The sequence below is a fragment of the Lithobates pipiens genome, unplaced genomic scaffold (genome assembly GCF_037356315.1).
Source record: "Lithobates pipiens isolate NorthernLeopardFrog02 unplaced genomic scaffold, aLitPip1_a1.2 Scaffold_30, whole genome shotgun sequence".
NCBI classification, from domain to species: Eukaryota; Metazoa; Chordata; class Amphibia; order Anura; family Ranidae; genus Lithobates; species Lithobates pipiens.
The window spans coordinates 41,191,023-41,217,586 of record NW_027507791.1 but is presented as its reverse complement, the minus strand read 5'-3'; the positions used below and the strand labels follow the sequence as shown (position 1 = coordinate 41,217,586).

Genomic DNA, 26,564 nt, shown 5'->3' with positions numbered 1-26,564 from the left:
CAAACCTTGTTCTTCTAGGGAAAATCCTAACCCCTACCCTAACCCCTAACCCTAACTGATTTTTTTACTACAATCACTGCCGGTGGCTTTAGTCACCTGGGGTTGAAGGAAATAAAATTGTATAATGTATGGCCAGCCTTAGACCCCATACACACTATTAGATTTTCTGCAGATTCTTGTCTTGAGATTTACCAAAACCATGTAGTGCAAGGGCCTGCCTGATTGCATACAAATTGAAACTCTTAAGGTTTGACCTCACATTATATGGATTTGGTAAATCTGAAGACAAAAATCGAATAGTGCGTATGGGGCTTAAGAGAGAAAATACAGGCAGTGCTGAGCTCTTGGAACACAGAGGTGAACACAGAGACCCCACAGACACTGGGCCAATGCTATCACTGCTATGTGACTCCCATAGATCAGATTCTGCTACCTCTACTCATTTGTTCATTGTGTGAAGTTATCCAACATGTTCACATAAATACAGTACATACAAGGTTTACATATAATAGAAAACAACAACTAATAATTAGTAATTCCTCTAAATCATTTGCAGATCATTCACATTTCTGTGGTAAATTGGATTATTCTTTACCTTAAACTCTTGATGCTATGTAGAGCCGGTATAAGTTTCCTCAATCCTTCACTTTGAATATTACATGAAGTTAGATTTACTTCTTCTGTCTCTCTGCAGGATTGAAGGATAAAAGACAGCACAGAGCAGTCCAGAGGATAGAGGTTGAAATCAGAAAAGTCAACTTTGTTTGATCCAAAACATTGTGACACCAGAGCCTTATTCCTGCTCTCATAGAGATAGTAGAATACATTAAGAAGCTCTCTCTTATCTTCTGTAGATTTGTCATATCTTTGGTCTGTGATTTTCTTCAGGATCCAGGTGATGACATGTCTGGCAGCCTGAGTAGACAATTCTCCTACGTGAGACTTTAACATGGATCTAGTAGAAGAGTCTGAGAGACCGCAGAGGAAACGGAGGAATATTTCAGCACGGCCGTCTTTGTAAGATTTAGCCTCATCAAGTGTTTTCTGTAATCTGTCAGGACTATAATTAATAAAATGGACTAAAGCAGCAAAAAACTCCTGAAGAGTGAGATGTAAGAAGGTGTAATCCACATCAGGAGGCCGACCAGATTCCATCATGAAAGATGAGAAGAGATGATTATCTTTTCTCACACTGAATAAGTCCAGATGACGCTCATCAAATACAATCATGTGATTCATGACTCCATGTTCTGCCATCCACCCAATAGAGGTCAGCAGTTCCCGGACAGTGTGACCACCATCTTTATTCTGGCTGTGATTGGCCAGAATGTTGGAGACAAAAGTCACAAAGAGTTGTGTCATGGTTTTGGGTAATGATGTCATCAGCTGATCAGTGATTGTTGGTTGGGATCTGAAGCACATTGATAACACTGTACAGATGATCCAGCAGTATGATGGGATATAACAGAAAGTGTACAGTGTGTCATTCTCCTGCACATAATGAAAAGCCTTCTCTGACAATTCCTCATTTCCAAAGAAATTATTAAAGAAGGTCAGTCTGCCTGCATGGAGAAATCCCATGATCTCAGCTATTCTCTGGAAAACACCGGTATCAACTGATGCCAGTCTGGTTGGGCGGCTGGTTATCAGTACAGAGCAACCCTTAAGAAGACTCTGCCTCACCAAACTGACCACAATATTACCACAATTTGTCCTGTAAGCAAAGAGTCTATTTAATCTGAAGTCTATTTGGTGAATACTTTCATCTAATCCATCAAATATAAACAGAAGTCTCTCTGGATCTTGTAAAATATTTGCAATCTGACTCTTCAGATATGGATATTGGTGAAGAATCATCTCCTCCAAGCTGACCTCTCCCAGTCTATTAAGGTCCCGGAATCTGAAGAAGAAGACAAAGGCAAATCTCTGGTAGTGTTTTCCGGTCACCCAGTCATAGACAAACTTCTGTATCATTGTGGTCTTCCCTATTCCTGGCACTCCGCTCACCATTACTGCATGTGGTACACATTGGGACTGGTGGTTCCATCGGAACAGCCTGTTGGGGGAAATGTGTTCCAGTCTACTTTGTGTTTCCTTCAAGAATTCCTCATGTTTTACCCCAGTCTGTATTAGCTCATTCTGGGGACATTGCCTGAACTGATCGGTGGAGACTACAATCAGCTTCACATAACGCTCATTGATGAGGAATCTTTGTGGTTCCAGGGTAGTTCCTGGAGGTCTATGCTCCTCTAGAGTCTCAGTCTTCTCCATCAGATATTGTTTGTGCTTTTCCTGAATATCTGGAAATATAATTGAAATAGTTTATGACTCAGGTTAAAGCAGTAATAAACAATGTAATTATTTTCTTCTGTAATTTTTATAATGTTAACAGATTTTATCACCACTTTAATCTTATATGTTAATGCAGAGCCCGCCTGCCCACCTTAGGACCAGATTCTGCATTTCAGCTGCCTCTGTTATACTCTGTGCAAAACGTTGGCATCTCCGGCTGTCACTTTTGTGTCCTTCACCCCCCCCAGCCATCCAAGTAGTATGTCCGGCAGTACTACTACTAAAAAGCTTTTCATAAAATATGTCACTGCGATCGGGAGCAGCCTATTGAAAATATTTTGTATCAATCTATAAAGATTCTGTTAAATAACATGTGTTCAACATTGATGCACAATGACCCAGATGTTAAAAATATATTATCCACTAAGAAATTCTTCAAATATACATTATTAAAAAATATTTAAGGAGGGCAATGTTAACCTCCTACCAACTGTGTAATGCATATGGGTGGCAGCAGGGAGTCTGTGGTGCACCTCTGTTCTGTGCTCACAGTCTTCTCATACATCCATTCAGTGCAGAGTTTATAAAGCTTGTCTTAGCTGTCAGAAAAAAGGGGCAGAGAGCTCAAAATACTCTCTGCAGAGCTCAGTGAGGAGAGCACTTTGAGTTGATTGGAGGGAAGGGATACACCCCTGTTCAAATAGGACACATGAATATAGATAAAGCTGTCAATCAAGCTCTCACATTTGGCACCTTTCAGGGGGGAGCAGATACCTGTATAATACAGGTATTTGCTCCCACTTTTGGTGAAAGATCGCCACAGTATCCACGGCGATCTACCCAATGTCTGTCCCCTCCTCGGTCCCCCTGCTGTCTTCTGGGAGACACACAGATCCTAGAAGACAGGAGGCACCATTCAGAATGTGCCGTGCGACACGCATGCACAGAAGGGAAACAGGCTGTGAAGTCGCAAGGCTTCACTTCCTGATTTCTTTACTTGACACATGGAGCCGAGGGATGGGTCGGCTTTGGGTGAGGACATTGCGGGCGCCCTGAACAGGTAAGTGTTCCAATTGTAAAAGTCAGCAGCTGCAGTATTTGTAGCTGCTGACTTTTATTTTTATTTTTTGCAGGCAGAACTCCGCTTTAAAGTGGGTGTAAACCCTCACATGTACCCAGTGAGGTGAACAGCCTCAGATGATGCACAGGGATGAAACAAATCTCCCTATATAAGTTTTACATGTATATCTGCTGTCTTCATCTGTATATATCCTTTAGAAAGTGCTCTTCGTGTTAAGAGATTTTCTCTTCCTGTTCAACACTGCAGTCAAGCCTGGGCATACAGCCAAGACAGCTGATTGGAGGAGAGGCACACTCTCCCTCTCCTTATTGGTAAAAGAAGGATGGAATATGCATAGCTCTGTTCTTAGATGGCCAGCTGACTGCTAATCTATTCATCCTGATACACACTTTAGGCTGCCATCTCGGAGGACTTGTCAAAAGTTATCAGGCTGATAACAGAGAAACTGAGCAGGAGACAGCTACAGGACACAGTGCTTTGAAGAGAGATAAGAATCTTCCCCCCACTCAGCTCCATACCACAAACCGAGAAGGATCTGATCACCTCCACCTCTACCAATGGCTCCGGTAATCGGCAGAGGGCACGGAGCAAGGCAGGCCCTCTCCCGCCACCAATAAAAGTGATCTTGCTTATCTGAAAGCAGACTGCCCGCTGAAGAAGAGGATACCGGGATTATGGCAGCTAGCTGCTGCCATAAAAATGATATATCTCTTCAAAGTGCTGACGTATAATGATGGTTAAGGTAAAAAAAAATTACTTTAAAGCTTAGAACCATGGCCCTTGCTGATTTGTCCTAGGTTCTTTTTTCAAGTGAGTGCATGGAAGCGAGACACACAGCAGCTCCCACAGCTTTGCAACACAATGGCCAGGCACTGACTGTTTTTTTTTAGGGCTTAATGCTCACTGAACTTGGATGGGGGGTAGGGAAACTTTAGGATACTCCAGAATTTGGTGCACAAAATAGTCAGAGGACTTTCTCTTTTCAGGGGCCCACTTCATCTTTGCAGAAACTAAAGGCACAATCGCTTCTGAGACTTTCCAGAAGGACACTAACACAGTCACACAAGGGGGTAAACCTCAAGCAGTCATTAGAATCTGGTTTCCATGTCTCTACTTACTGTGTCTCCAGATACTTTGATCTTTTCCAATATCAGCTAGACACTATCATGAATATCCAGGCCGGATTCTCAATTCAGTTCCAGCATAGCTGGAACCTCAGTGAAGCCTCTGCATGCTTTCAGCTGACTTTCCCAGTAGTGCAGTAGCCCTCCCAGGGTGGAATCTCCTCCTCCAGGAAAAAAAAACCCTGCCGCTCCTGACCTCAGACTATTTATGGGCTCTCTCCACCTTCTGTGCACACCTCCCCAGGGACTAGCTAGAGTGCCATAAATACTCAAGCTCAGGGTCTGCGTCTTCTAGCCGACTACATTCTAGAGCTCACTAGAAGGCAGAGAGAAGTAGTGGAGTCTGTAATCTGTGAGTCCCAGAACAGACAAAAAATAATCACACTCTACTCCACCTCACTAGGAACTCAACCTAGGACAGTAACACAGAAATTGGTATGTTACTCGCTGGCAAGTGACAGCTCCAAATCTCCTCTGTCAATCAGGAACAAATCAGCATAATCCCCAAACTGGCGATCACTATGAAGTCTCTAACATGGTGAAAATATTGGGGTTAATTTTCAAAAACTGAAGCTGGTGCAGAGGTGCATGGTAGCCAATCAGAGCCAAAAGACAGACCAGGGATGCGGTGTAATTGGTGCACCCATATCATCCATCACTGCTAATTTGCCAGAAGCCCTTGAGCAGATGGTATAAATGAAGTATAAATATTCCAACACCATCTCTATACCTTACACTTAGTATGTCCTGTGTTTTATCAGATACATTATGTGTTGTATTTACCTTTCAGCTTCCGAGTCAGTGAGTGTCCAAGTTCATCCAGCAGAATCTGATTCACCAGACCCTCACCTATAGAGAGGAATATAAGATGATGGATCTGAGTCATGTATGATTGAAGTTGACCTTTCACATACACCAAACCACACATTAGACTGATATCTAAACAAAGGAATATAACTTAAAGCTGAACTCTGGGATACACAAATTTTATCTCAATAGGAGAGACGTGTGCATTCTTCTTTGCAGGGAATGAAAGAGGAAGTAAACTCATCAGGGTTTACTTCCTCTTTAAACTTGTGCTGTGAGTGTAATGAACATACAACGATCAGCCATAACATTATAATCACCCACCATAAACCTTGAGGTATGGACTCCACTAGACCTCTGAAGGTATGCTATGGTATCTGCCACCAAGCCATCAGCAGTAGATCCTTTAAATCTTGTAAGCTGGGAGGTGGGGCCTCCATGGATTGGACTTGTTTTTTCCAGCACATACCACGGGTGTTTGATTGGATTGAGATCTGGAGAATTTGGAGAGCAACTCAACACCTTGAACTCATTGTGTTCCTCAAACCATTCATCAATTTCTCAGACCAGGCCACCTTTTTCCATTGCTCCATGGTCTAGTTTTAATGCTCACATGCCCATTGTAGGAGCTGTTGGCTGCTGCTTTGTGTGTTCTGACAACTTTCTAACTGCACCAGCATTCATTATTTAAGTGATTTGATCTGCAGGAGCTCTTCTATTGAATTGGACTACATAGTCCAGTCTTCACTCCCCTCCTCCATCAATGAGCTCTGGCCACCCATGAGCCAGTCACCAGTTTTCCTTCCTTGGACCACTTTTGGTCAGTCCTGACCACTGCAGACTGGGAACAACCCAAAAGAGCTACAGGTTTGAAATTGCTCTGACCCAGCGTCTATCTATTACAAAGTGTCCCTTGTCTAGGTCACTCAGATCCTTACACTCCATTTTTTCTGCTTTCAACACATCAACTTCAGGGACAACATGTTCAATTGCTGCCTAATATATCCCACAAAAGTTCAGGTGCCACTGTAATGATATAATCAATGTTATTAACTTTACCTGTCAATGGTCAGAATGTTGATGGCTTTTTGATGTATATCAGTGTTATATTAGACATTTTATAGCTTAAAGTGTAATAATATTCAACACTAATGCCCTGTACACACGATAGGATTTGCCTGTGGCCAATTATAGCTCAGGGGGTTTAGTACACGCTCCACACTATATAAGGCTGCCAGCGCGGCATGCAGGGAAAGAGCTAGATAGGCAGGACCAGTGTGTTCTTTTCTCAGGCATCTTAAAGTTAAGGTGGGTGTTGTGTGCCTCCAGCACAGTAAACACCTGCATCTACCCTTTATTGCTGGTGTTCTATAATAAAGGCATCTGCAGGAGTTAGTGGGTGTTGTGTGCCTCCAGCACAATATACACCTGTATCTACCCTTTATTGCTGGTGTTCTCTAATACAGGCATCTGCAGGAGTTAGTGGGTGTTGTGTGCCTCCAGCACAGTATACACCTATAGCTACCCTTTATTGCTGGTGTTCTCTAATACAGGCATCTGCAGGAGTTAAAGTGGGTGTTTTGTGCCTCCAGCACAGTATACACCTGAAAATACCCTTTATTGCTGGTGTTGTCTGTTGCATATGTTGCATATTGGCCTTTAAAATTAGCACTTTTGATTTTGAACGTTGGAGTCCCATAGACTTTAATAGGGTTCTAAAGTTCGTACGAATTTTAGGTCAGTTCGAAGGCTCTGGTACGAACCGAACCGGGGGGTGTTTGGCTCATCCCTACAGAAGAATAATGTGGTCACATGCTTTATATTCCACAATAAAAATCTGTAGAAATCCTCTCTATACTATTAAAAAGACACATTCCAAATTGATTTGTACAGAACTGGGAACAAGAGAAAATCTTTCAAAGAGGAAGAGGAGGAGAGCAAAGATAGTGGAGAGGAGTGCTGCCTTTATGGAGTTACAATTGCGATAATTGGTGTCAATCATTATTTTGCAATAATTTGTGTCAATCATTATTTTGCAATAATTCGTGTCAATCATTATTTTGCAATAATTCGTGTCAGTTATTATTTTGGGAGAATTGGTATCAATCATTATTTTGGGAGAATTGGTATCAATCATTATTTTGGGAGAATTGGTGTCAATCATTATTTTGGGAGAATTGGTATCAATCATTATTTTGCAATAATTGGTATCAATCATTATTTTGGGAGAATTGGTATCAATCATTATTTTGCAATAATTGGTGGCAGTCATTATTTTGGGAGAATTGGTATCAATCATTATTTTGGGAGAATTGGTGTCAATCATTATTTTGGGAGAATTGGTATCAATCATTATTTTGCAATAATTGGTATCAATCATTATTTTGGGAGAATTGGTGTCAATCATTATTTTGCGATAATTCGTGTCAATCATTATTTTGCAATAATTGGTGGCAGTCATTATTTTGGGAGAATTGGTATCAATCATTATTTTGGGACAATTGGTGTCAATCATTATTTTGCAATAATGTTGAGTGAAAACACAAAGCCCTGTTACCTGTCTGTCTGATCTCATCCAGAACCGCCAATAAATTAGGGTAAAGATGATTTTTCCGTAGCAGACAGAGACATTTCCAGAATTCAATCACAGCTTCTCTTCCCCGATCCTGAATATCTTGTAATAAGGTGTGAGAGAAAGAAGACGGGTCTTTTTCCATTGACTTGTATTTCTGGAAAAGATATCTCATTATTGTTTCAAATCTGCAGTTAGAAATGTCACTTCAACATTTTTTTTTTATGTAAATGATTCCGGTTGTTTGAACATTACATTCGGAAAAATAAATCATGTCACAATGAAGTTATACGACTGATGCATGCCTGAACTGTGCTTGACCCAGTCAATGTTATAGGGCACCATCAGAGCGGCAGGCAAGAAAGTGATGGTAGAAAGGATTTGTGCCATTCACCACAGCTCCATCCTTAAGTCCTCAGTCACACCGATCGCAACATTGAAATCGTGATACTTCACAACAATTTCAAAGTAGCATTTCAGTGCTACTTCAGGTGTGACTTGGAAGACATCTGTGTGACTTCATGCACAGATGTCTATGTAAGTCACACCTGAACTTGCAAAAAGTAGTGCAGGAACTACTTTTAAAATCCGACTCTGCCTGAGTTGCACCTATTTGGCCGCTTCCAATGCGGACAATAGGGCTCAACTTGTTGTGCAATTTGAAACGGTCAAAGCGCATGATAAGTTGCACCAGTGGGACAGGGGGGCTTAGAATGTTAACATTGAGTGCAGACACTGTCACTGTCAGCCTGACCTGAAATATCAGTTGGTATGCAGGGAGTGATATAAATGTAAAATGAAGGAGATTTATGGGTGACGGATTGTGTTAGTGAATGGTCTGAGGAGGACTTTCATATTTATCTGGTGTTTTTCTTGAAGAAATGCAGACTTTTAAGCACATAGCTGTAGCGCCCTGCTACGTAGGTGCTGGTGAGTGTATATAGTCTCTGTTGTGACACCATGCAAAGTGTTTGGGGACTGTTTGTTCTTTCTTATCCTTTCTGATCATTTTGATTTTATTAATATGCTCATTGGCTCTGATGGATAATGTTCTAATGGTTTCGTCCCACATTATGTTTACCGCATGAACATGTGATTAGATAAACTAAATTTTTGGTATGGCAAGTGATACAATGTTTAATTGGATATGTTTTACTGATGACGATGGAGGAGAATGAACATGTTTTATTCCTCCCACTTTTATTGATTCGACATACGGCATGTCTTTTGCAAGGGTAAAAGCCCACTAGATGTTGAAAAAAAGTGGCACATTTGGGAAGATCTAGTATATTAGATGCCACACTGGCCTGCAAAGAGGGTAAACCCATAAAGATAACCCCTGGTCTATTGGGAAGTATAGGCCCTAAGACTCGAGTATTGCCAATGTTTTTAAAAATCTTTTTAATTTTATAATGTTGTCCGGAAAAAGTCATGAAGAAGGACCACTTAAAATTTCTGAGATACAATAGAAGGGATTGTATTAGTTAGCAGGGCGTTCCTGTCTAAACCTCTCATGTGATTAATTTCCTCATCCAAAACATCTACATTATAGCCCTTCTCAATAAACCTATTTTTTAAAAGAGGAACCTGTTTTTCAAAATCACTGGTCAGAGCATAATTCCATTTAAGTCTGCCAAATTGACTGCAAGGTACAGATTTGAGACAAGTTTTATGATGGCAACTTTCAGTAGGTATGTTCGAATTCCGGTTGGTTGCCTTGAAAAAAGTGCTAGTGATTAGTCTGTCATCCACAGCCCAAATCTCCATGTCCAGAAAATGAATCCTGTCGGCATGAGCCTCATGTGCGAGGATAATACCTTGATCGTTGGAATTCAAATATCTCATAAACTCCTCCAATTATTCATGGTTCCTCTTCCATAGGAAGAGGACATCGTCTATGTTCCTGGCCCAGAGGATAAGCTCAGGTTGGGCGCAGGCTTAGATGACGTCCTCCTCCCATTTGACCATAAATAAATTGGCCAAATTGGGGGCATATTTAGCCCCCATGGCCACACCCTTTCCTTGTATGTAAAAGTGATTGTTGAACCAGAAATAATTGTGTGTGGTAGTAAAAGTGAGTAAATCGAGGATAAAATCTTTTTGGGGGCATTACATATCAGACTCCCTAGATAAAAAATGTTTGACCGCTTCATAATCATAATGCAAAGTTCACCATGACTAATAGACCCACACCATCCCATGTGACGTTGTCTAAAAATCGGATGGTGCCCTTTAAATAGGAAGGTACCTTTTTGACTATTGGCGGTAGATAAAAATCGATATACTTCCCGGTCCTAGCTGTAATGTAACAATGAGATGATATGGGAAATAATTAACATCTTTGTGTATTTTAGGCAGATAGTACATCATAGGAATATGAGGGGCCATTGGTATCAAAAAGGCTTTATCCTTTTTGTCCAAAATATGTGCTTTGACACCATTATCAACAGTGATCAATACCTTTTTGTATGTACAAGTGGGATTATTTCTGAGCAACCCATACGTTTCCCAGTCACCAAGGATTAGGGATGAGCCGAACACCCCCCGGTTCGGTTCGCACCAGAACTTGCGAACGACCCCCGCGTTCGGCACGAACGTTAGAACCCCATTGAAGTCTATGGGACTCGAACGTTCGAATTGGAAAGTGCTAATTTTAACGGCTAATATGCAAGATAGTGTGCTAAAAAGGGTTTGGCGATCTGCCTCCTGCCTCAGGGGACATGGGTCACTGCAAAAAAAAGTTTTAAAAACTACCGTTTTGGCGGGAGCACTGATTTTAATGACGATTAAAGTGAAAAAAAAAAAGTGAAATATTCCTTTAAATATGGTGCCTGGGGGGTGTCTATAGTATGCCTGTGAAGTGCCACGTGTTTCCCGTGTTTAGAACAGTCCCTGCACAAAATGACATTAAACGGAAATAACACCATTTAAAACTGCTTGCGGTTTTAATGTTATATCTGGTTCCTGCAATATGGTTGAAAATCATTCAGAAAAATGGCATGGGTAGCCCTCCCTGCCCATTACCAGCCTATTTGGGTCTTGTACGCATATTAAGGGGAACCCCGTACCCATATTAAAAAAAGGAAATGCGTGGGGCCCCCAGGCCCTATATACTCAGAACAGCAGTATACAGGCGGTGCAAACAAGACAGGGACTGTGTAGGTTTGTTGTGTTAAGTTGAATCTGTTTGTAATTTTCAACTGGTACATTTTTAAAGTGTAGCTCCAGTCAAAAAAACTATTTTTAAGCTTTTTGGAAAACATAGGGAAGGATTATCACCCCTGTATAATTTGTTTTGTCGTCCATCTTTTTTCATCTCACTTGCTGTTGTCTCCTTCCGTTTGCAAGTAGGAGATGTTTGTAAATTGGATGTTTGAAAGTAGGGGCCTGCCCTATATGCTCTGCAGAAATGGCGGAACAAGGTGTTGGTTTTGCAACAACATTGTAAGCCTTCAAAGTGACTCTTGGTGGCCGCTGGAGCGCCCTGCTGTGAACGATTATATCAAGAATTGTAATTACATGCCATTGTTGATCAGTGGTAGAAAAATTGACCTTTGGTGGTTGTGGTGCTGGTGCCACAACACTATAAGTCCTCACAGTTACTCTGGGTGGGCACAGGAAGGGGCCCTCCTGTGAAATATTATATCAAGAATTGTAATTACATGTCCCTGTTAAACAGGGGCAGAAAAATTGGGCCTTAGGCACTGGTGCCATCACACTGCAACCTCTGCCATACACTCTAGTTTTTTTGCAGGAATTAGCCCTGCTGCAAAGCATTGCATCAAAAATTGTACTTAAACGCCCCTGTTAAACAGGGGCAGAAAAATTGGGCCTTAGGCACTGGTGCCATCACACTGCAACCTCTGCCATACACTCTAGTTTTATTGCAGGAATTAGCCCTGCTGCAAAGCATTGCATCAAAAATTGTACTTAAACGCCCCTGTTAAACAGGGGCAGAAAAATTGGGCCTCAGGCACTGGTGCCATCACACTGCAACCTCTGCCATACACTCTAGTTTTATTGCAGGAATTAGCCCTGCTGCAAAGCATTGCATCAAAAATTGTACTTAAACGCCCCTGTTGAACAGGGGCAGAAAAATTGGGCCTTAGGCACTGGTGCCATCACACTGCAACCTCTGCCATACACTCTAGTTTTTTTGCAGGAATTAGCCCTGCTGCAAAGCATTGCATCAAAAATTGTACTTAAACGCCCCTGTTAAACAGGGGCAGAAAAATTGGGCTGCTGGCATCACCCAGAACCAAAAATGTTCTTCCAACATATCAGCGGAGGAGGAAGAGGATAGACAATCAACATAACAGGACAGTCACTCAGCATCAGCATAGGCAGTCTTGAAGGGATGTGGTATTTCAAAAAAAATTATTCGGTTACATCAGCTTCAGGTGCTTGGTAGCTGTGGGTGATCCAAGACTGATTCATCTTGATGAAGGTCAGTCGATCAACTGATTCGGTGGACAGGCGCACCCTGTGATCGGTAACGAAGCCACCAGCAGCACTGAAGGTGCGTTCCGAAAGAACGCTGGATGCAGGACAGGCCAGTAGCTCAATTGCATACTGTGCAAGCTCTGGCCAGTGATCCATCCTCAAGACCCAGTAAGCCAGAGGATTTTCAGTGGGAAAGGTGTCCAAGTCTGACCTTGCCCCTAGGTATTCCTGCACCATGTAAATTAGACGCTGGCGATGGGTGCTGGAACCAATCATACCTTGGGGCTGCGGACTAAAAAATTGTCTGAACGCATCAGTCAGACGGCCACCTTCTCCACCGCTCCTTCTGACTGATGCCTCAGCAACACGTTGTCCAGGACCAGGAGTTTGTGATCTCCCAGTCTCTGGGAACGCGTTGCACAGAGCTTTCTGCAAGGCCTCCCGGAGATGTCTCATCCTCTGCTCCCTCTGCGATGGCAAGATAAGGTCGGCAACCTTACCCTTGTACCGTGGATCAAGGAGAGTGGCCAGCCAGTAATGGTCCCTCTCCTTGAACCGAAGAATACGAGGATCCTTCCGCAGGCTTTGCAGGATCAGGGAGGCCATGCAGCGTAGGTTAGCTGAGGCATTCGGTCCGGAGTCCTCTGGGTCACTAAGGACAACATGATCCGCAGCTACCTCCTCCCAGCCACGTACAAGTCCACGTGTTTCTTGGGACTGTAAATCATCCCTATAAGACTGCTGCTGCTGATGCTGAGTGCCAGCCTCCACCTCCATGCTGACACAATCATCCTCCTCCTCCTCTTCCTCCTCCTCACCCTCTTCCTGTGTGATGGGTGGCACAGCAGGAACACTGTCTGGATAAAGGGGGCCTTGAGAGGCAAGGAAGTCCTCCTCTTCCTGCCTCTGTTCTGCCTCAAGTGCCCTGTCCATTATTCCACGCAGCGTATGCTCCAAGAGGTGGACAAGAGGTATAGTGTCACTGATGCATGCACTGTCACTGCTCACCATCCTTGTGGCCTCCTCAAACGGTGACAGGACAGTGCATGCATCCCTGATCATGCCCCACTGGCGTGGTGAGAAAAAACCAAGCTCTCCTGACCCTGTCCTGGTGCCGTAGTCGCACAGGTACTCATTGATGGCCCTCTGCTGCGTGTGCAGCCGCTGCAGCATGGCCAATGTTGAGTTCCATCTGGTGGGCATGTCACATATAAGGCAGTTCTTGGGCAGGTTCAACTCCTTTTGGAGCTCAGCCAGCCGAGCACAGGCATTAAATGATCGGCGGAAATGCACACAGACTCTCCTGGCCTGTTTCAGGACATCCTGTAAGCCAGGGTACCTGCCCAAGAACCGCTGCACCACCAGGTTAAGGACGTGAGCTACACAGGGCACATGGGTCAGTTGTCCCTGTCGGAGGGCGGAGAGGAGGTTGGTGCCATTGTCGCAAACCACCATTCCTGGCTTAAGCTGGCGTGGCGTCAACCACCTCTCGGCCTGCCCCTGCAGAGCTGATAAAACATCCGCCCCAGTGTGGCTCCTGTCCCCCAAACAAACCAGCGCAAGCACGGCATGGCATCGTTTTGCCTGCGTACTTGCGTAGCCCCTGCAACGCCTACGGAGCACCGCTGGTTCTGAGGACAGAGCACTGGAAGAGGCTGTGGAGGAAGAAGAAGAGGAGGGGGTGGAGGAGAGAGGTGTGTCACAACCAATAGTAGCATTTTGGAGGCGTGGTGGCGGAACAACCTCCAATACTACTGCACCTTGTCCTGCATCCTTCCCAGCAGCCAGAAGAGTGACCCAATGGGCCGTGAAAGACAGGTAACGTCCCTGTCCATGCCTGCTGGACCATGAGTCAGCGGTAATATGCACCTTACCGCTGACCGCCCTGTCCAGCGAGGCAAGGACATTGCCTTCCACATGCCGGTAGAGAGCCGGAATTGCCTTCCGTGAGAAAAAGTGGCGTTTGGGGACCTGCCACTGAGGAACCGCACATTGTACAAACTCACGGAAGGGGGCCGAATCTACCAACTGAAAAGGCAGCAGTTGAAGTGCTAGCAATTTAGCCAAGCTAGCATTCAACCGCTGGGCATGTGGATGGCTGGGAGTAAATTTCTTCCGCCGGTCCAGCAGCTGGGGCAGGGACATTTGTCTGCTATAATCGGACGTGGATGTACCACTAGCAGAGTTCCCGGAAGCACTTGGCTGTGACACACCTAATTCTACACCTTCATTCCTCTCAGAGCAGGTTTCAGAGAGGACTGAAGGTCTAGTGGGGTTGGAGATGCCAGCTGATGAGGAGCAAGAAGAGGTCCGCTTTGTTCTTTGGTGTGGGTCTTTGAGGTATGCTTGCCAACGAGCTGCATGGCAGGTCAACATATGTCTGGTCAAGCATGTGGTGCCCAAGCGGCTGATGTTTTGGCCACGTGAGATACGCTTGAGACATATGTTGCAAATAGCAGCGGTGCGATCTGATGCACTCGTCTCAAAAAAGGCCCACACCAAAGAACTTTTAGAATAACGCGCAGAGGAAGCGCTCTGCGCAGAGGAAGCGCTCTGCGCAGGCGGAGCTCTGCGGTGTGATTCAGTCGGTGTGCTGCCCCTAAGCTGGCCCCCGGAGGGCATCCTGCCTCGTTGGACATGTGCCTCCTCCTCCTCCTCCTCCTCCTCCTCCTCCCTCCTTCCAGGCACCCACGTGGAGTCAGTGCCCTCATCATCCCCTCCCTCTTCATCGCTGTAGCAAACCTGGCAGTATGCTGCAGCTTGTGGAACATTACTGCCAGATTGCTGTCCTTCTTGAGCATCCCCTCTCTCTGTGCTCACGCTACTGCCTTCCTCTAGCTGAGTGTCATCATCAGAGCCCACCAAACACTGGGCATCCTCCTGGAGCATGTACCCAACACTGTGCTCAAAGAGTTCAGGAGACTCCTCAGGAGGACGTGGTGGGTCTAGGGAAGGAGTCACTGATGATGACATTGAGAGGAGGGACGACGATGTGTTGGCAGCTGCTTTTCTACTACCCTGAGACTGGGTGAGAGAGGATGAGGAGGATGAAGAGGGCTTGGTCATCCACTCTACCAAGTCGTTGGCATGTTGCGGTTCAACATGTCCAGCTGCAGAAAAGAAGGACAAGCATGTCCCATGGCCACGTGCTGATGACAATGCACCGCGTCCCCGACCAGCACTGTTGTCTCTAGACACAGAGCCTGCTTGCCCTCTTTTATCGGCTCGCGCCTGTCTGCCTCTCCTTGCTGGCCTTCCAGACATGGTAATGGCCTGAAGGGAGTTGGGTAAAACAGTAGTTGGGTAGTTTATATTGTGCTGGAGGCACACAACACCCACTAACTCCTGCAGATGCCTTTTTTATAGAACAGCAGAGTTAAAGGGGTATATACAGATGTATACTGTGCTGTGCTGGAGGCACAGACAACTTCCAATAACTCCAGCAAATGCCAATCGGGCCCAAATACAGAACAGCTATGTAGGTGGATAATAGCGGTATGTACTGGGTACAGAGCAGGCACACAGCACGCACTATCTCCTGAGTGACACTGCTGACTGCAAGCTCTATTGTTAAAGATGGACCACTAGCTATATAGGTGAGGTGAATATCACGGTGTATACTGCGGTCAGGGCACGCAGACAATAACAAGAAAACAGCAGAGTTAAAGGGGTATATACAGATGTATACTGTGCTGTGCTGGAGGCACAGACAACTTCCAATAACTCCAGCAAATGCCAATCGGGCTCAAATAGAGAACAGCTATGTAGGTGTATATAGTGGTATGTACTGGGTACAGAGCACGCAGACAGCACGCACTAACACTACTGACTGCAAGCTCTATTATTAAAGCTAGATCACTAGCTATATAGGTGAGGTGAATATAGTGGTGTATACTGCGGTCAGGGCACAGACAGTAACCACTACACAAGAGCAAAATAGTAAATCAGCCAAAAACGATTGGTGTGTAACTGTGTTGAAGGTACACAGAACACCCACTGCTTCAGATGCTAACAAACACTACACGAGGCCGCCTGAAAGGCAGCTTTATATAGTGTGGGGCGTGCACTACACAGTCTGAGCTATGATTGGCCACAGGCAGGATGCCTGTGGCCAACCATTGCTCTTCCCGCTACTGGCGCTGCGATTGGCCAAGCATGCGGGGTCACAGTGCATGCTTGGCCAATCGTGAGACAGCAATGCATTGCGCCATCGCAGTGCATTGTGGGCCACACGAATTTTGCCGCGAACGGCCCAAACGTTCGGAATTCGGCGAACGCACGAACGACCAATGTTCGAGTCGAACATGCGTTCGACTCGAACACGAAGCTCATCCCTACCAAGGATCATGGATGTCTCCTGGAGATAATCGACCTTGTCCAAAATAACAATGCCGCCCCCTTTGTCAGCTGGATGGATAACGAGATTTTTGTTCTCACACAGTCTCTTTTAACCTAAGTCAAAGGCTGTATTACGGGGGAGGTCTCCTCAAGTTATATTTCTCTCGATCACTAAGGACAAGGTCCCTAAAAATATTAATTGAGGGATGTAAAACTATTGAGGAGTTGAAAGTAGAGGCATTAGAAAGACCAGAATGTTTTATGTGTCCTACTTTGATGGCCATATTGACAAATGTAGTATTTCATCCAGTGGTGGCTGGTGACATTTTAAGATGGGGCGCCAGACCCGCTCCGCCCCTCCTTTTTTACCCCTCTCACTTATAAGCCCCACTCCTTATAGCATCCACCCACTCTGTCCCCTGTATTCCACTTGCTTCCACCTATAGTGTAAGGAGTATACAGCTCAGCATCACAGGACAGAGTATACAGCCCCAGAATCACAGCAGAGTATACAGCCCAGAATCACAGCAGAGTATGCAGCCCAAAATCACAGCAGAGTATACAGCCCAGACTCACAGCAGAGCATACAGCCCAGAATCACAGCAGAGTATACAGTTCAGAATCACAACAGAGTATACAGCCCAGAATCACAACAGTCCAGAATCACAGCAGAGTATACAGCCCAGACTCAAAGCAGAGTATAGAGCCCAGACTCACAGCAAAGTATACAGCCCAGACTCACAGCAGAGTATACAGCCCAGATTCACAGCAGAGTATACAGTCCAGAATCACAGCCGAGTATACAGTCCAGAATCACAGCAGAGTATATAGCCCAAACTTACAGCAGTCCAGACTCACAGCAAACTTACAGCAGTCCAGACTCACAGCAGAGTACTCAGTCCAGGCTCACAGAAGAGTATACAGCCCAGAATCACAGCAGAGTATACAGACCAGAATCATAGCAGAGTATACAGCCCAGACTCACAGCAGAGTATACAGCCCAGAATCACAGCAGATTATACAGACCAGAATCATAGCATAATGATCATCACTGTTCACATCATTGATTATCATCACATTGCATCACTGATCATCATCCCATTACTGATCACCAATGATCACATCATCAATGAACATCACATTGCTGGAACACAGTGTGCCCTTGTACACCTTGCCCCTCCTAGAGTCCATTAAGTTATATCTATACAGGCTCTTATGTGACAGCCCAATGACCTTTAGTACATAGACAGGACTGTACTCACCACCCGCACTGTCTGCCCGGACACCTCCTGATCAGAGGACTTGTCTGCTGTTGCTGGGCTGTGAAACCCAGAATCACAGCAGAGTTTGAAGTCCAGAATCACAGCAGAGTATACAGCCCTGACTCACAGCAGAGTATACAGCCAAGAATCACAGCAGAGTATACAGCCCAAAATCACAGCAGAGTATACAGCCCAGAATCACAGTAGCGCATACAGCCCAGACTCACAGCAGAGTATACAGCCCAGAATCACAGCAGAGTAGCCATCCCAGAATCACAGCAGAGTATACAGCCCAAAATCACAGCAGAGTATACAGCCCAGAATCACAACAGTCCAGAATCACAGCAGAGTATACAGCCCAGACTCACAATAGAGTATACAGCCCAGAATCACAGCAGTCTGCCCAGACACCTCCTGATCAGAGGACTTGTCTGCTGTTGCTGGGCTGAGGAGTCAGTTGCTGAGACAAGGACTCTGGGGGAGTCCTGAGTCTGGACTGTCTAGCACCCTGCCCCCCCCTTCTTCTTCATGTCCAGCAACTCAGGGATATCCTGAAAGGCTAGCCTGCTAACCATTGCTGCCGGTGTTGCAGGCTGGGATGGAGGTGTCAGTGTAGAGAGGAGGGAGGGCTGTTAATAAAAAGCTTTGCTCAGGCTGTGCTTTCCACTGAGCTACTGACGTCACTTCCGGTTTATCACTGGAGTCACTTGTCACTGAAAGTGACGTTGTAACTCAGAGGGAAAGCACCGCCCATGTCCTATGGTGGTGCCAATCAAGAACAAAGCACCCGTAGTGATACTACAGGTGAAAGTATCCCGGCACAATGGATTGCACCACAAGGCAGGTCAAAACCCTGCAAATGAAGTGTCTCGTCTGCAATTTGGTGATTACATAGATGTCACGCTTCCCATAGTGCACTGCGCCCGAACACAGTGCACTTAAAGAACTTTTTTCTATTTTTTTTAAAGGGCCTTTTTTTGTGACTGCCTGTGCATCCCCTATGGATGAGGTGCCACTGATTTCATCCCAAAAAGGAACAAAGCACATGCCCCGTTTTGTAATTTGTTTTTATTGTATTTACTTGATACTACAAAACATTCATTAAATGTTGCCATGCCAAACAAGGACACTTGAGACATATTTCAGGCGTACGCATAACTTTCAAAAGAAAACCTTTTTAAAAAAATGCATTTAAAAACACATTTTGGAAAAAAATTACAGCAGAATCAAGTTGGACAAACTTTCCCCAATTAGCATGCAAAGAGTAATGAAGAATAATGTGAAGAGTTATTATGTCTAACATACTGTATATTTAGTTATGGATGTGAGACTTTTATGATGTGAAAAGAAAGGCCCCTAAAAAAATAGAAAAAAAATGTGCACTGTGTTCGCATGCCAGGCAAAGTGCACTCTGGGGAGCGCCACATCTATGCAATCACAGGATTGCAGGCGAGACGCTTCATTTGCAGGATTTTGAATGGGCTTGTGGCGCAGTCCATTGCGCCAGACAACTTCCGCCGCCCGTCGTATCACTACAGCCGGGTTCTTTGTTCTATGGTACCGGGATAATTGAAGCGCTAACACCAGGTGTTTGGAGTATCTTTATTTGCTGATTGTTATACTTTCTGGAATACATATATTTCTATTGTTGTGTAGGATCTGGGCCTACTGTCCCTCCATCTCTCTCTCCCTTTTCTCTCCCTCCCTCTCCCTCCATCCCTCTCCATCCCTCATTCATCTCAGACTCTAACCACATCCCTTTAGCCCTTGTACACACGGTCAGACATTTCGACAACCAAATCCGTCGGATTTTGTCCGACGGATTTTGTCTGAAACTGTTGCATACACACGGTCGGACAAAGTTGTCGGAATGTCCGATCGTTCAGAACGTGATGACGTTATTTCGTTACGACGGGACTACATTCAGGCTAGTAGCCAATAGCTTTGGTGTAGGAATTTGATCTGAGGATGCGTGGCACTTTGTCCGATCTGAATTCTCTACACATGATCGGACAAGGTCCGATCGGATCATGTTGTCGGAAAGTTTTATAGCCAAGCTGGGAAACTTATTCCGATGGAGACAGTCCGATGGAGCTCACACACAGCCGGATTATCCAACAACACGGTCCGATCAGACATTTTCCGTCGGAATGTCCGACCGTGTGTACAAGGGCTTAGAGCCACGCCTACAAATGTATGCCTCTCCCTAGTTATAATAAGGGTGTAGTTTATGAGAAGTGTGAGGGGTCAAAAAGGAAGGGCGGAGTCTGGCACCCCCCATCCTAAGGCCGCGTACACACGCGCGGACTGTTCGCCCAACTTTGTCCGTCCAACAGTTTCGGCAAACAGTCCGCTCAAACTTAGCATGGACGGACATGGCCACACACGACGGACGAACAGTTTGCTGAAACCGTGCGCGATGACGTGAATGGCACGTACGACGGGACGAAAAATACGACGTCCAATACACTGCAATGCAACCTTCCGACGTGGAAATCCTTTCTGAGCATGCGCGAGACTTAGTTGGCCGAACAAGCCTACACACGAGCGAACAGTCCGCTGAAACCTTGTTTCAGCGGACAGTTTTTCGGAATTTCCGTAAGACCTTGTCCGTCCAACTGTCCGCTGAAACTGTCCGCTGAAGCCCCACACACGAGCGGACTGTCCGCCCAAACACTGTTCAGCGGACAAGGTTGGGCGAACAGTCCGCCCGTGTGTACGCGGCCTTAAACTTCACCAGTTTCACCATGTTCAGTTGGTTATGATCAGTATGAAGTGATATGATGTATAATTGTAAAGGACTGGGGTAATCCATGTTTACAAATATTTATTCGGAATTCCCCTTTATCACACAATTTTTGCTGTAGGTAATTTAGAAAATATCTTACGTCTGTGTTTAAAAAATTCAGAGATTTTAGCTCTACCAGGACGGCATGAGGATCCATGTTCTCTAGGATGTAGATCAGATCATCTCTATAATACTCATATATCCTCCTCAGTGATGAATCAGAATATCCAGACAGCTGATGGTGGATACTCTTGTTGCCCTCTAGGAAAACAAACAGAAATACATTTTATGACCTGCCTAAAAACAGCTTTATAAATTCTGTGAATTAACTTCCATCACAAACTTTTATCTCTTTTATCTTTAGTGCTGAATCAATGCTCTGCAGGTGGTGTGTACAGTATGTAACAAATTACGGTACATTTCTATATAACGAGCACTGGATGTGTAAATCACTATAAGGATCATTACATGAATTGCCCTGTGATTGGGGATTTATATTTGGGCATTCCAATATATCTATGAATCTTTGAGAGCTTTTCAACAAGTTTGCCTGTGACTTGGGGCTTTTTGCAATGTAAAACCAAACTACAGATTAATAAATAAAATACAGGCAGTTCCCAGGTTACAAACAAGATTCTGTAGGTTTGTTCTTAAGTTGAATTTGTTTGTAAGTTGGTACAGGTACATATTTTTAACTGTAACTCCAGTCAAAAAAATAATTTTTAAGGATTTTGGATAGCATAGGGAAGGGTTAAAGCATTTGTTACCTTAAACAAAATGATCCTGTTCCTTTAAAGCATAATAAACTGCATAGTGCTTGTGCTGTCATTTTCCTTTTCTAAACTGTAAAAAAAAACCTAGCTGTGCTCATAACTTAGTTATCATTCCTCTGTGTATTTATGCTGTGTTCTTCTGTCTAAGCTGAGCTCTTTCTTTCACCGTCCTTCTGTATACTCCTCCCCCCTCATTCTCTCTGGTAGCATTCCACTATTTCTTGTCATGGTGTATACATATTTCCATGTGGCTTACAACATTTTTTCTACCTATGAATATCCTTCATTAAACAGAACATTCAAAAGGTGGGGATGAACAAGAAAAAAATGTGTACTATAACAGTATACCTAGGTCGGACTTTGAAGGCATAGGAAACAACAAAGAGGTATGAAAATAAACACTATTTATTGAAAAATACACAATATGAATAGAACAATACAACAAAAAATTTAAATCATGTATACTGATACATAATGTGCAGTAAGCCCTTGTGTATCTACGCGTTTCACCGTCAGGCTTCTTCAGGATTCAGTCAAGGTTCTACAGATAGCAAATAAAGAGAACAGACCTCACTGTCTGAAAATAGAGTTATGTTGTTATAGTATACTTTTTTTCTTGTTCATTCCCTCAATTTACAGATGTGGCTTCATTGTCTGTCTCCTCAACAGTGAGTTTATTAATCGAGTTAAACTGTCTGATTTTATGCAAGGGATAAATATATAGTTGTCCTATATAAAGCTGGAGATAAGCTAATGGCCTTGCAGTTGAGTCAGAACAGTAGAAAAACTGAGTTTTACAGCCTAATTACAAGAGAGAAGCACATGTAAGCCTCCTGATCTGAGTCCAGGCTGCATGATGTCATATTACAGCACAAAGATTCTGCTGGCTTATCATTCAATTCATTATCAGGCTTTGTCAGCATGACTTACAAAAGCTCTGAATGTGAACACACAGCAGCCCTGAGCCTGCTGAGGTACCCAAACTCTCAGTCAAACTGGCGACTTGGAAAGCAATGGGACCTTATGAAGCTTTAAGACCTGAACTGACAACTATCCTGAAGTTATTATGGGAAAAGGTTGTTAATCTAATACACTGTCTGTTGAACGTGAACTACAGCCACTAGAGGGAGACATTAAAAAAACTTTTTGCCTCATATGAGCTTCATCAGCTTATCAATAACAAGTTCATTAATGTCTTACAAAGTATGAAAACATAAGATTCACTAGACCAATTAAACAGCTTCTAGGTTCTTAAAGCGGAGTTCCACCCAAAAATGGAACTTCCACTTTAAGTGATGGTAACCCCCAGACATGCCACATTTGGCATGTCATTTTTTGGGGGAAACAGATACCCTCTTTTTAGAGGCATCCAGCTCCCACTTCCTCCTGGGGCTCCGTGGTGCTGGAAGGAAGTTCACCTCTCCCCCCTCCCTCCCTGCAATCTTCTGGGACATGTCACAGGTTCCAGAAGATTGCCCAGCCATTCACAGCGTGCAGCGTGGCTCGCGCATGCGCAGTGCGTGCCCGGATGCTGAGCTATATACCCTGATCTGTGATGCTGAGCTATTTACTCTGTCCTGTGATGCTGAACTATATACTCTGTCCTGTGATGCTGGGGCTGTATACTCTGTCCTGTGATGCTGGGGCTGTATACTCTGTCCTGTGATGCTAGGGCTATACACTCCTTTATGCTGAGCTGTGTACTCCTGACGCTATGGGTGGAAGAAAGTGGAATACAGGGGATGGAGTGGGTGGACTCTATAAGGGGTCGGGCATATGAGAAGTGGGAAGGGTCAAAAAGGAAAGACGAGGTCTGGTGTCCCCCGATCCTTAAAGTTCACCAGCCACCACTGCTGGAACGCTTAACAACTACTTTGTCAATTAGCTCTGAAAACAGAGCTTCAATTCTCGCCTCACATGTGTGAACCCAGGCTAAAATTACTCCACACTACTCCACATTACTCCCCCCAAAAAAGCAGGAAATAAAAATGTTCTCATGGTTTCAACATTTCTAGACTGTATGTCTATTTGTGCCTAATGTTTTGGATCCACCAGTGAGACCGGCCTTCTTTTAGGACATGAAGAGATTTTACCCTTGTAAAATATGTAACATCTGTCAGATCAATAAGTTGGGGAATAAAAGAATTAGGTCTTTTCAGTCTAGCCTTCATCTAAGTGTTATGCAATTAAGTCCCTTATTACTTGCTCCACAAATAACATGGTTTACTTGTTGCAGTGCCCTTGTGGCCTGCAATATTTAGGTTGTAGTACTTTACAAGTATGCTTGGGTGGACATGTAGGGTATATAAAGGGGGTTCCAAAGACCAAAGGGCATGGAAACATTATGCATGTGTACATAACTGGGGCCCCTCCTGCACTCTTTTTATGGCTATTAATAGTAGCTCTGTTAAAAGGGAGATGTCTAAATTGGAGACTAAATCAATATATGATTTGAGAGCTTTTTTGCCACACGGTTTAAATATTGAATGGGATGCCAATACCTTGATTGACAACAGTTAGATATCCATTTTCTCAGTTTTTTTGTGACTTTATGGGAAGTCTAAAACTTCTTAAAGGTTTTTTTTTTGTGTATTTTATGATCTTTGTCTTCACAAAGGAAGATTACAGGATCGTTTTATATAAATAATTTTTTTTTTTTACATAAATACAGTTTTTTTTTACTCTTTTTCATATTAAATTAAGATAATTCAGAATTTTCAGCTTTATTTTAATTTTTATACTTATATACAGTTTTGCATATTTAACCACATGCCGACCACGCTATAGTTGAATGATGGCTACAGTGCGGCCGGCTACTTCTGGGGGGGCATCTATTAACATCCTCCTGTGCACCTGCTTCTCACATGCTTGTTGGGGTGCGCACCTGGAAGTGTCCATGATTGTTGGGTCCACGCATCACAGGTTCAGGGTCAAGGTCCAATCACAGTGGCCCTTTACCACATGATTGCTCTGTCCAATGACAGAGCGATTACTTTGTCAACAAACCAGCATCATGTCCAGTTCAGCTCTCTCCTCTCCTCTCCTCTCCTCTCCTCACACTGACTCAGTGTGTGAGGAGAGGAGTGAAACACAGTGCAGCAGTATGGCCAATAGAGGCCAATAGAAGGAACAGCCAGCTCCAAGCGTGCAGCCTTCACCACTACAGCCCTGATTGACAAGATTCCTACCCTGCCTTGGTCCAATCAGACGCCGGTGACATCACCTCCTGTTCCACAGTCCATGCCAATCAGTTTGGAGCTTCCTGGTACCTTGCTCCTGGAGAAACACTGTGATCTTTCCAGCCAGCTGCCCAATCCTTTCCAGCTACCCGGAACAGCGATGGGACCTGGAGAGCCATGTGGCTGGGACTGCACTTTACTTTGACGGGCATGCATCTTCTATCATCTTGTAAGTGTTTTTAATCTTATCCTATTAAAGTCATTATTTTAACACTACATTAAGGTCGGCGCCTCCCCCTCCCTGTTTTTTCCTTAGGTCTTACAGAGTTCTGGACACACTCTGAAGGATGGGTGCCTTCCTTTTTAACCCTTAATAACCCTTTCTTTTCCAACCACCCAACCTTTGGATACATCACCATCCACCTATTATAGCCACAGACTATACCCCTAAGGATTACTCCATTTTAGCACCAGATAAACACTGATTATAATGTAATGCAATGGATTACTTTGCAAAAATATTTAACAAGTTAATAAAAAAAAAGAAATAGATGCATTCAGTCATTGTTGCTTCATATATTTAGTAATATTTCCACAAAACTGATCATATATATAAAATACAAACGGTGACTGATCTCTGGTTACCGAAACTGATGGTTTTCCCCAGGTTCGCCCCCATCTTTTTGCTCTTAGTTCTTCTACAGGAGAATCCCAGTCATGTCGTGGAACACCTAGACACAGAGATACATTGTCACTAGGGATGAGCTTCGAGTTCGAGTCGAACTCATGTTCTACTCGAACATTGCCTGTTCGCCTGTTCAGCGAACAGTGAACAATTTGGGCTGTTCGCAGCAAATTCGAAAAGCCGGAACACCCTATACAAGTCTATGGGAGAAATCTAAAGTGCTCATTTTAAAGGGTAATATGCAGGTTACTGTCCTAAAAAGTGTTTGGGGACCTGGGTCCTGCCCCAGGGGACATGGATCAATGCAAAAAAAAGTTTTAAAAACGGCCGTTTTTTTCAGGAGCAGTGATTTTAATAATGATTAAAGTGAAACAATAAAAGTGTAATATTCCTTTAAATTTCGTAGCTGGGGGGTATCTATAGTATGCCTGTGAAGGGGCGCATGTTTCTGGTGCTTAGAACTGTTGCTGCACAAAGTGTCATTTGTGCAGGAAAAAAAGTCTTTTAAAATCACTTGCGGCTAAATTGTCGGGTCTCCGTAATACAGAGAACACTCAATGAGTGTTCTCTGTATTAGCCGACAATTCATTCATTCATTGATTTAAAAAAAAAAAAAAAAAGCGTGGGGGTTCCCCTAAATTCAATCAAAAGGCCCTTCAGGTCTGACATGGATATTAAGGGGAACCCCGTGTCAAATTTTAAAAAAAAATTGACGTGGGGGTCCCCCCAAATATCCATACCAGACCCTTCAGGTCTGATATGGATATTAAGGGGAACCCCGCATCAAATTTTTTAAAAAAATTGACGTGGGGGTCCCCCTAAATATCCATACCAGACCCTTTATCCGAGCACGCAACCTGGCAGGCCGCAGGAAAAGAGGGGGGGACGAGAGAGCGGCCCCCCCTCCCTCCTGAACCGTACCAGGCCACATACCCTCAACATTGGGAGGATGCTTTGGGGGTCTGTGACCCCTCAAAGCACCTTGTCCCCATGTTGATAAGGACAAGGGCCTCATCCTCACAACCCTGGCCGTTGGTTGTGAGGGTCTGCGGGCGGGGGGCTTATCAGAATCTGGAAGCCCCCTTTAACAAGGGGACCCCCAGATCCCGGCCCCCCCCCTGTTTGAAATGGTAAGGGGGTACAAAAGTACCCCTACCATTTCACAAAGAAAGTGTCAAAATGGTTAAATAAGACAAACACACTTTTGAAAAATTCCTTTA

At 44.2% G+C, this 26,564-nt stretch overlaps 2 protein-coding genes across 2 annotated transcripts in view; both read right to left on the bottom strand.

Annotated features, from left to right (window-relative positions):
• LOC143942696 (NACHT, LRR and PYD domains-containing protein 12-like) overlaps positions 1–26,564 on the bottom strand; it is a 155,630-nt gene that overhangs the window by 21,088 nt on the left and 107,978 nt on the right. The window lies entirely within an intron of this gene.
• LOC143943392 (NACHT, LRR and PYD domains-containing protein 3-like) lies at positions 592–25,416 on the bottom strand. The gene is made up of 5 exons (XM_077465125.1): positions 25,305–25,416; positions 20,808–20,968; positions 7,862–8,033; positions 5,281–5,346; positions 592–2,300 (listed from the first exon to the last, which is right to left on the bottom strand). The coding sequence occupies exons 1-5, from the start codon at positions 25,336–25,338 to the stop codon at positions 592–594; spliced, it is 2,142 nt and encodes a 713-aa protein (XP_077321251.1). The 5' UTR covers positions 25,339–25,416.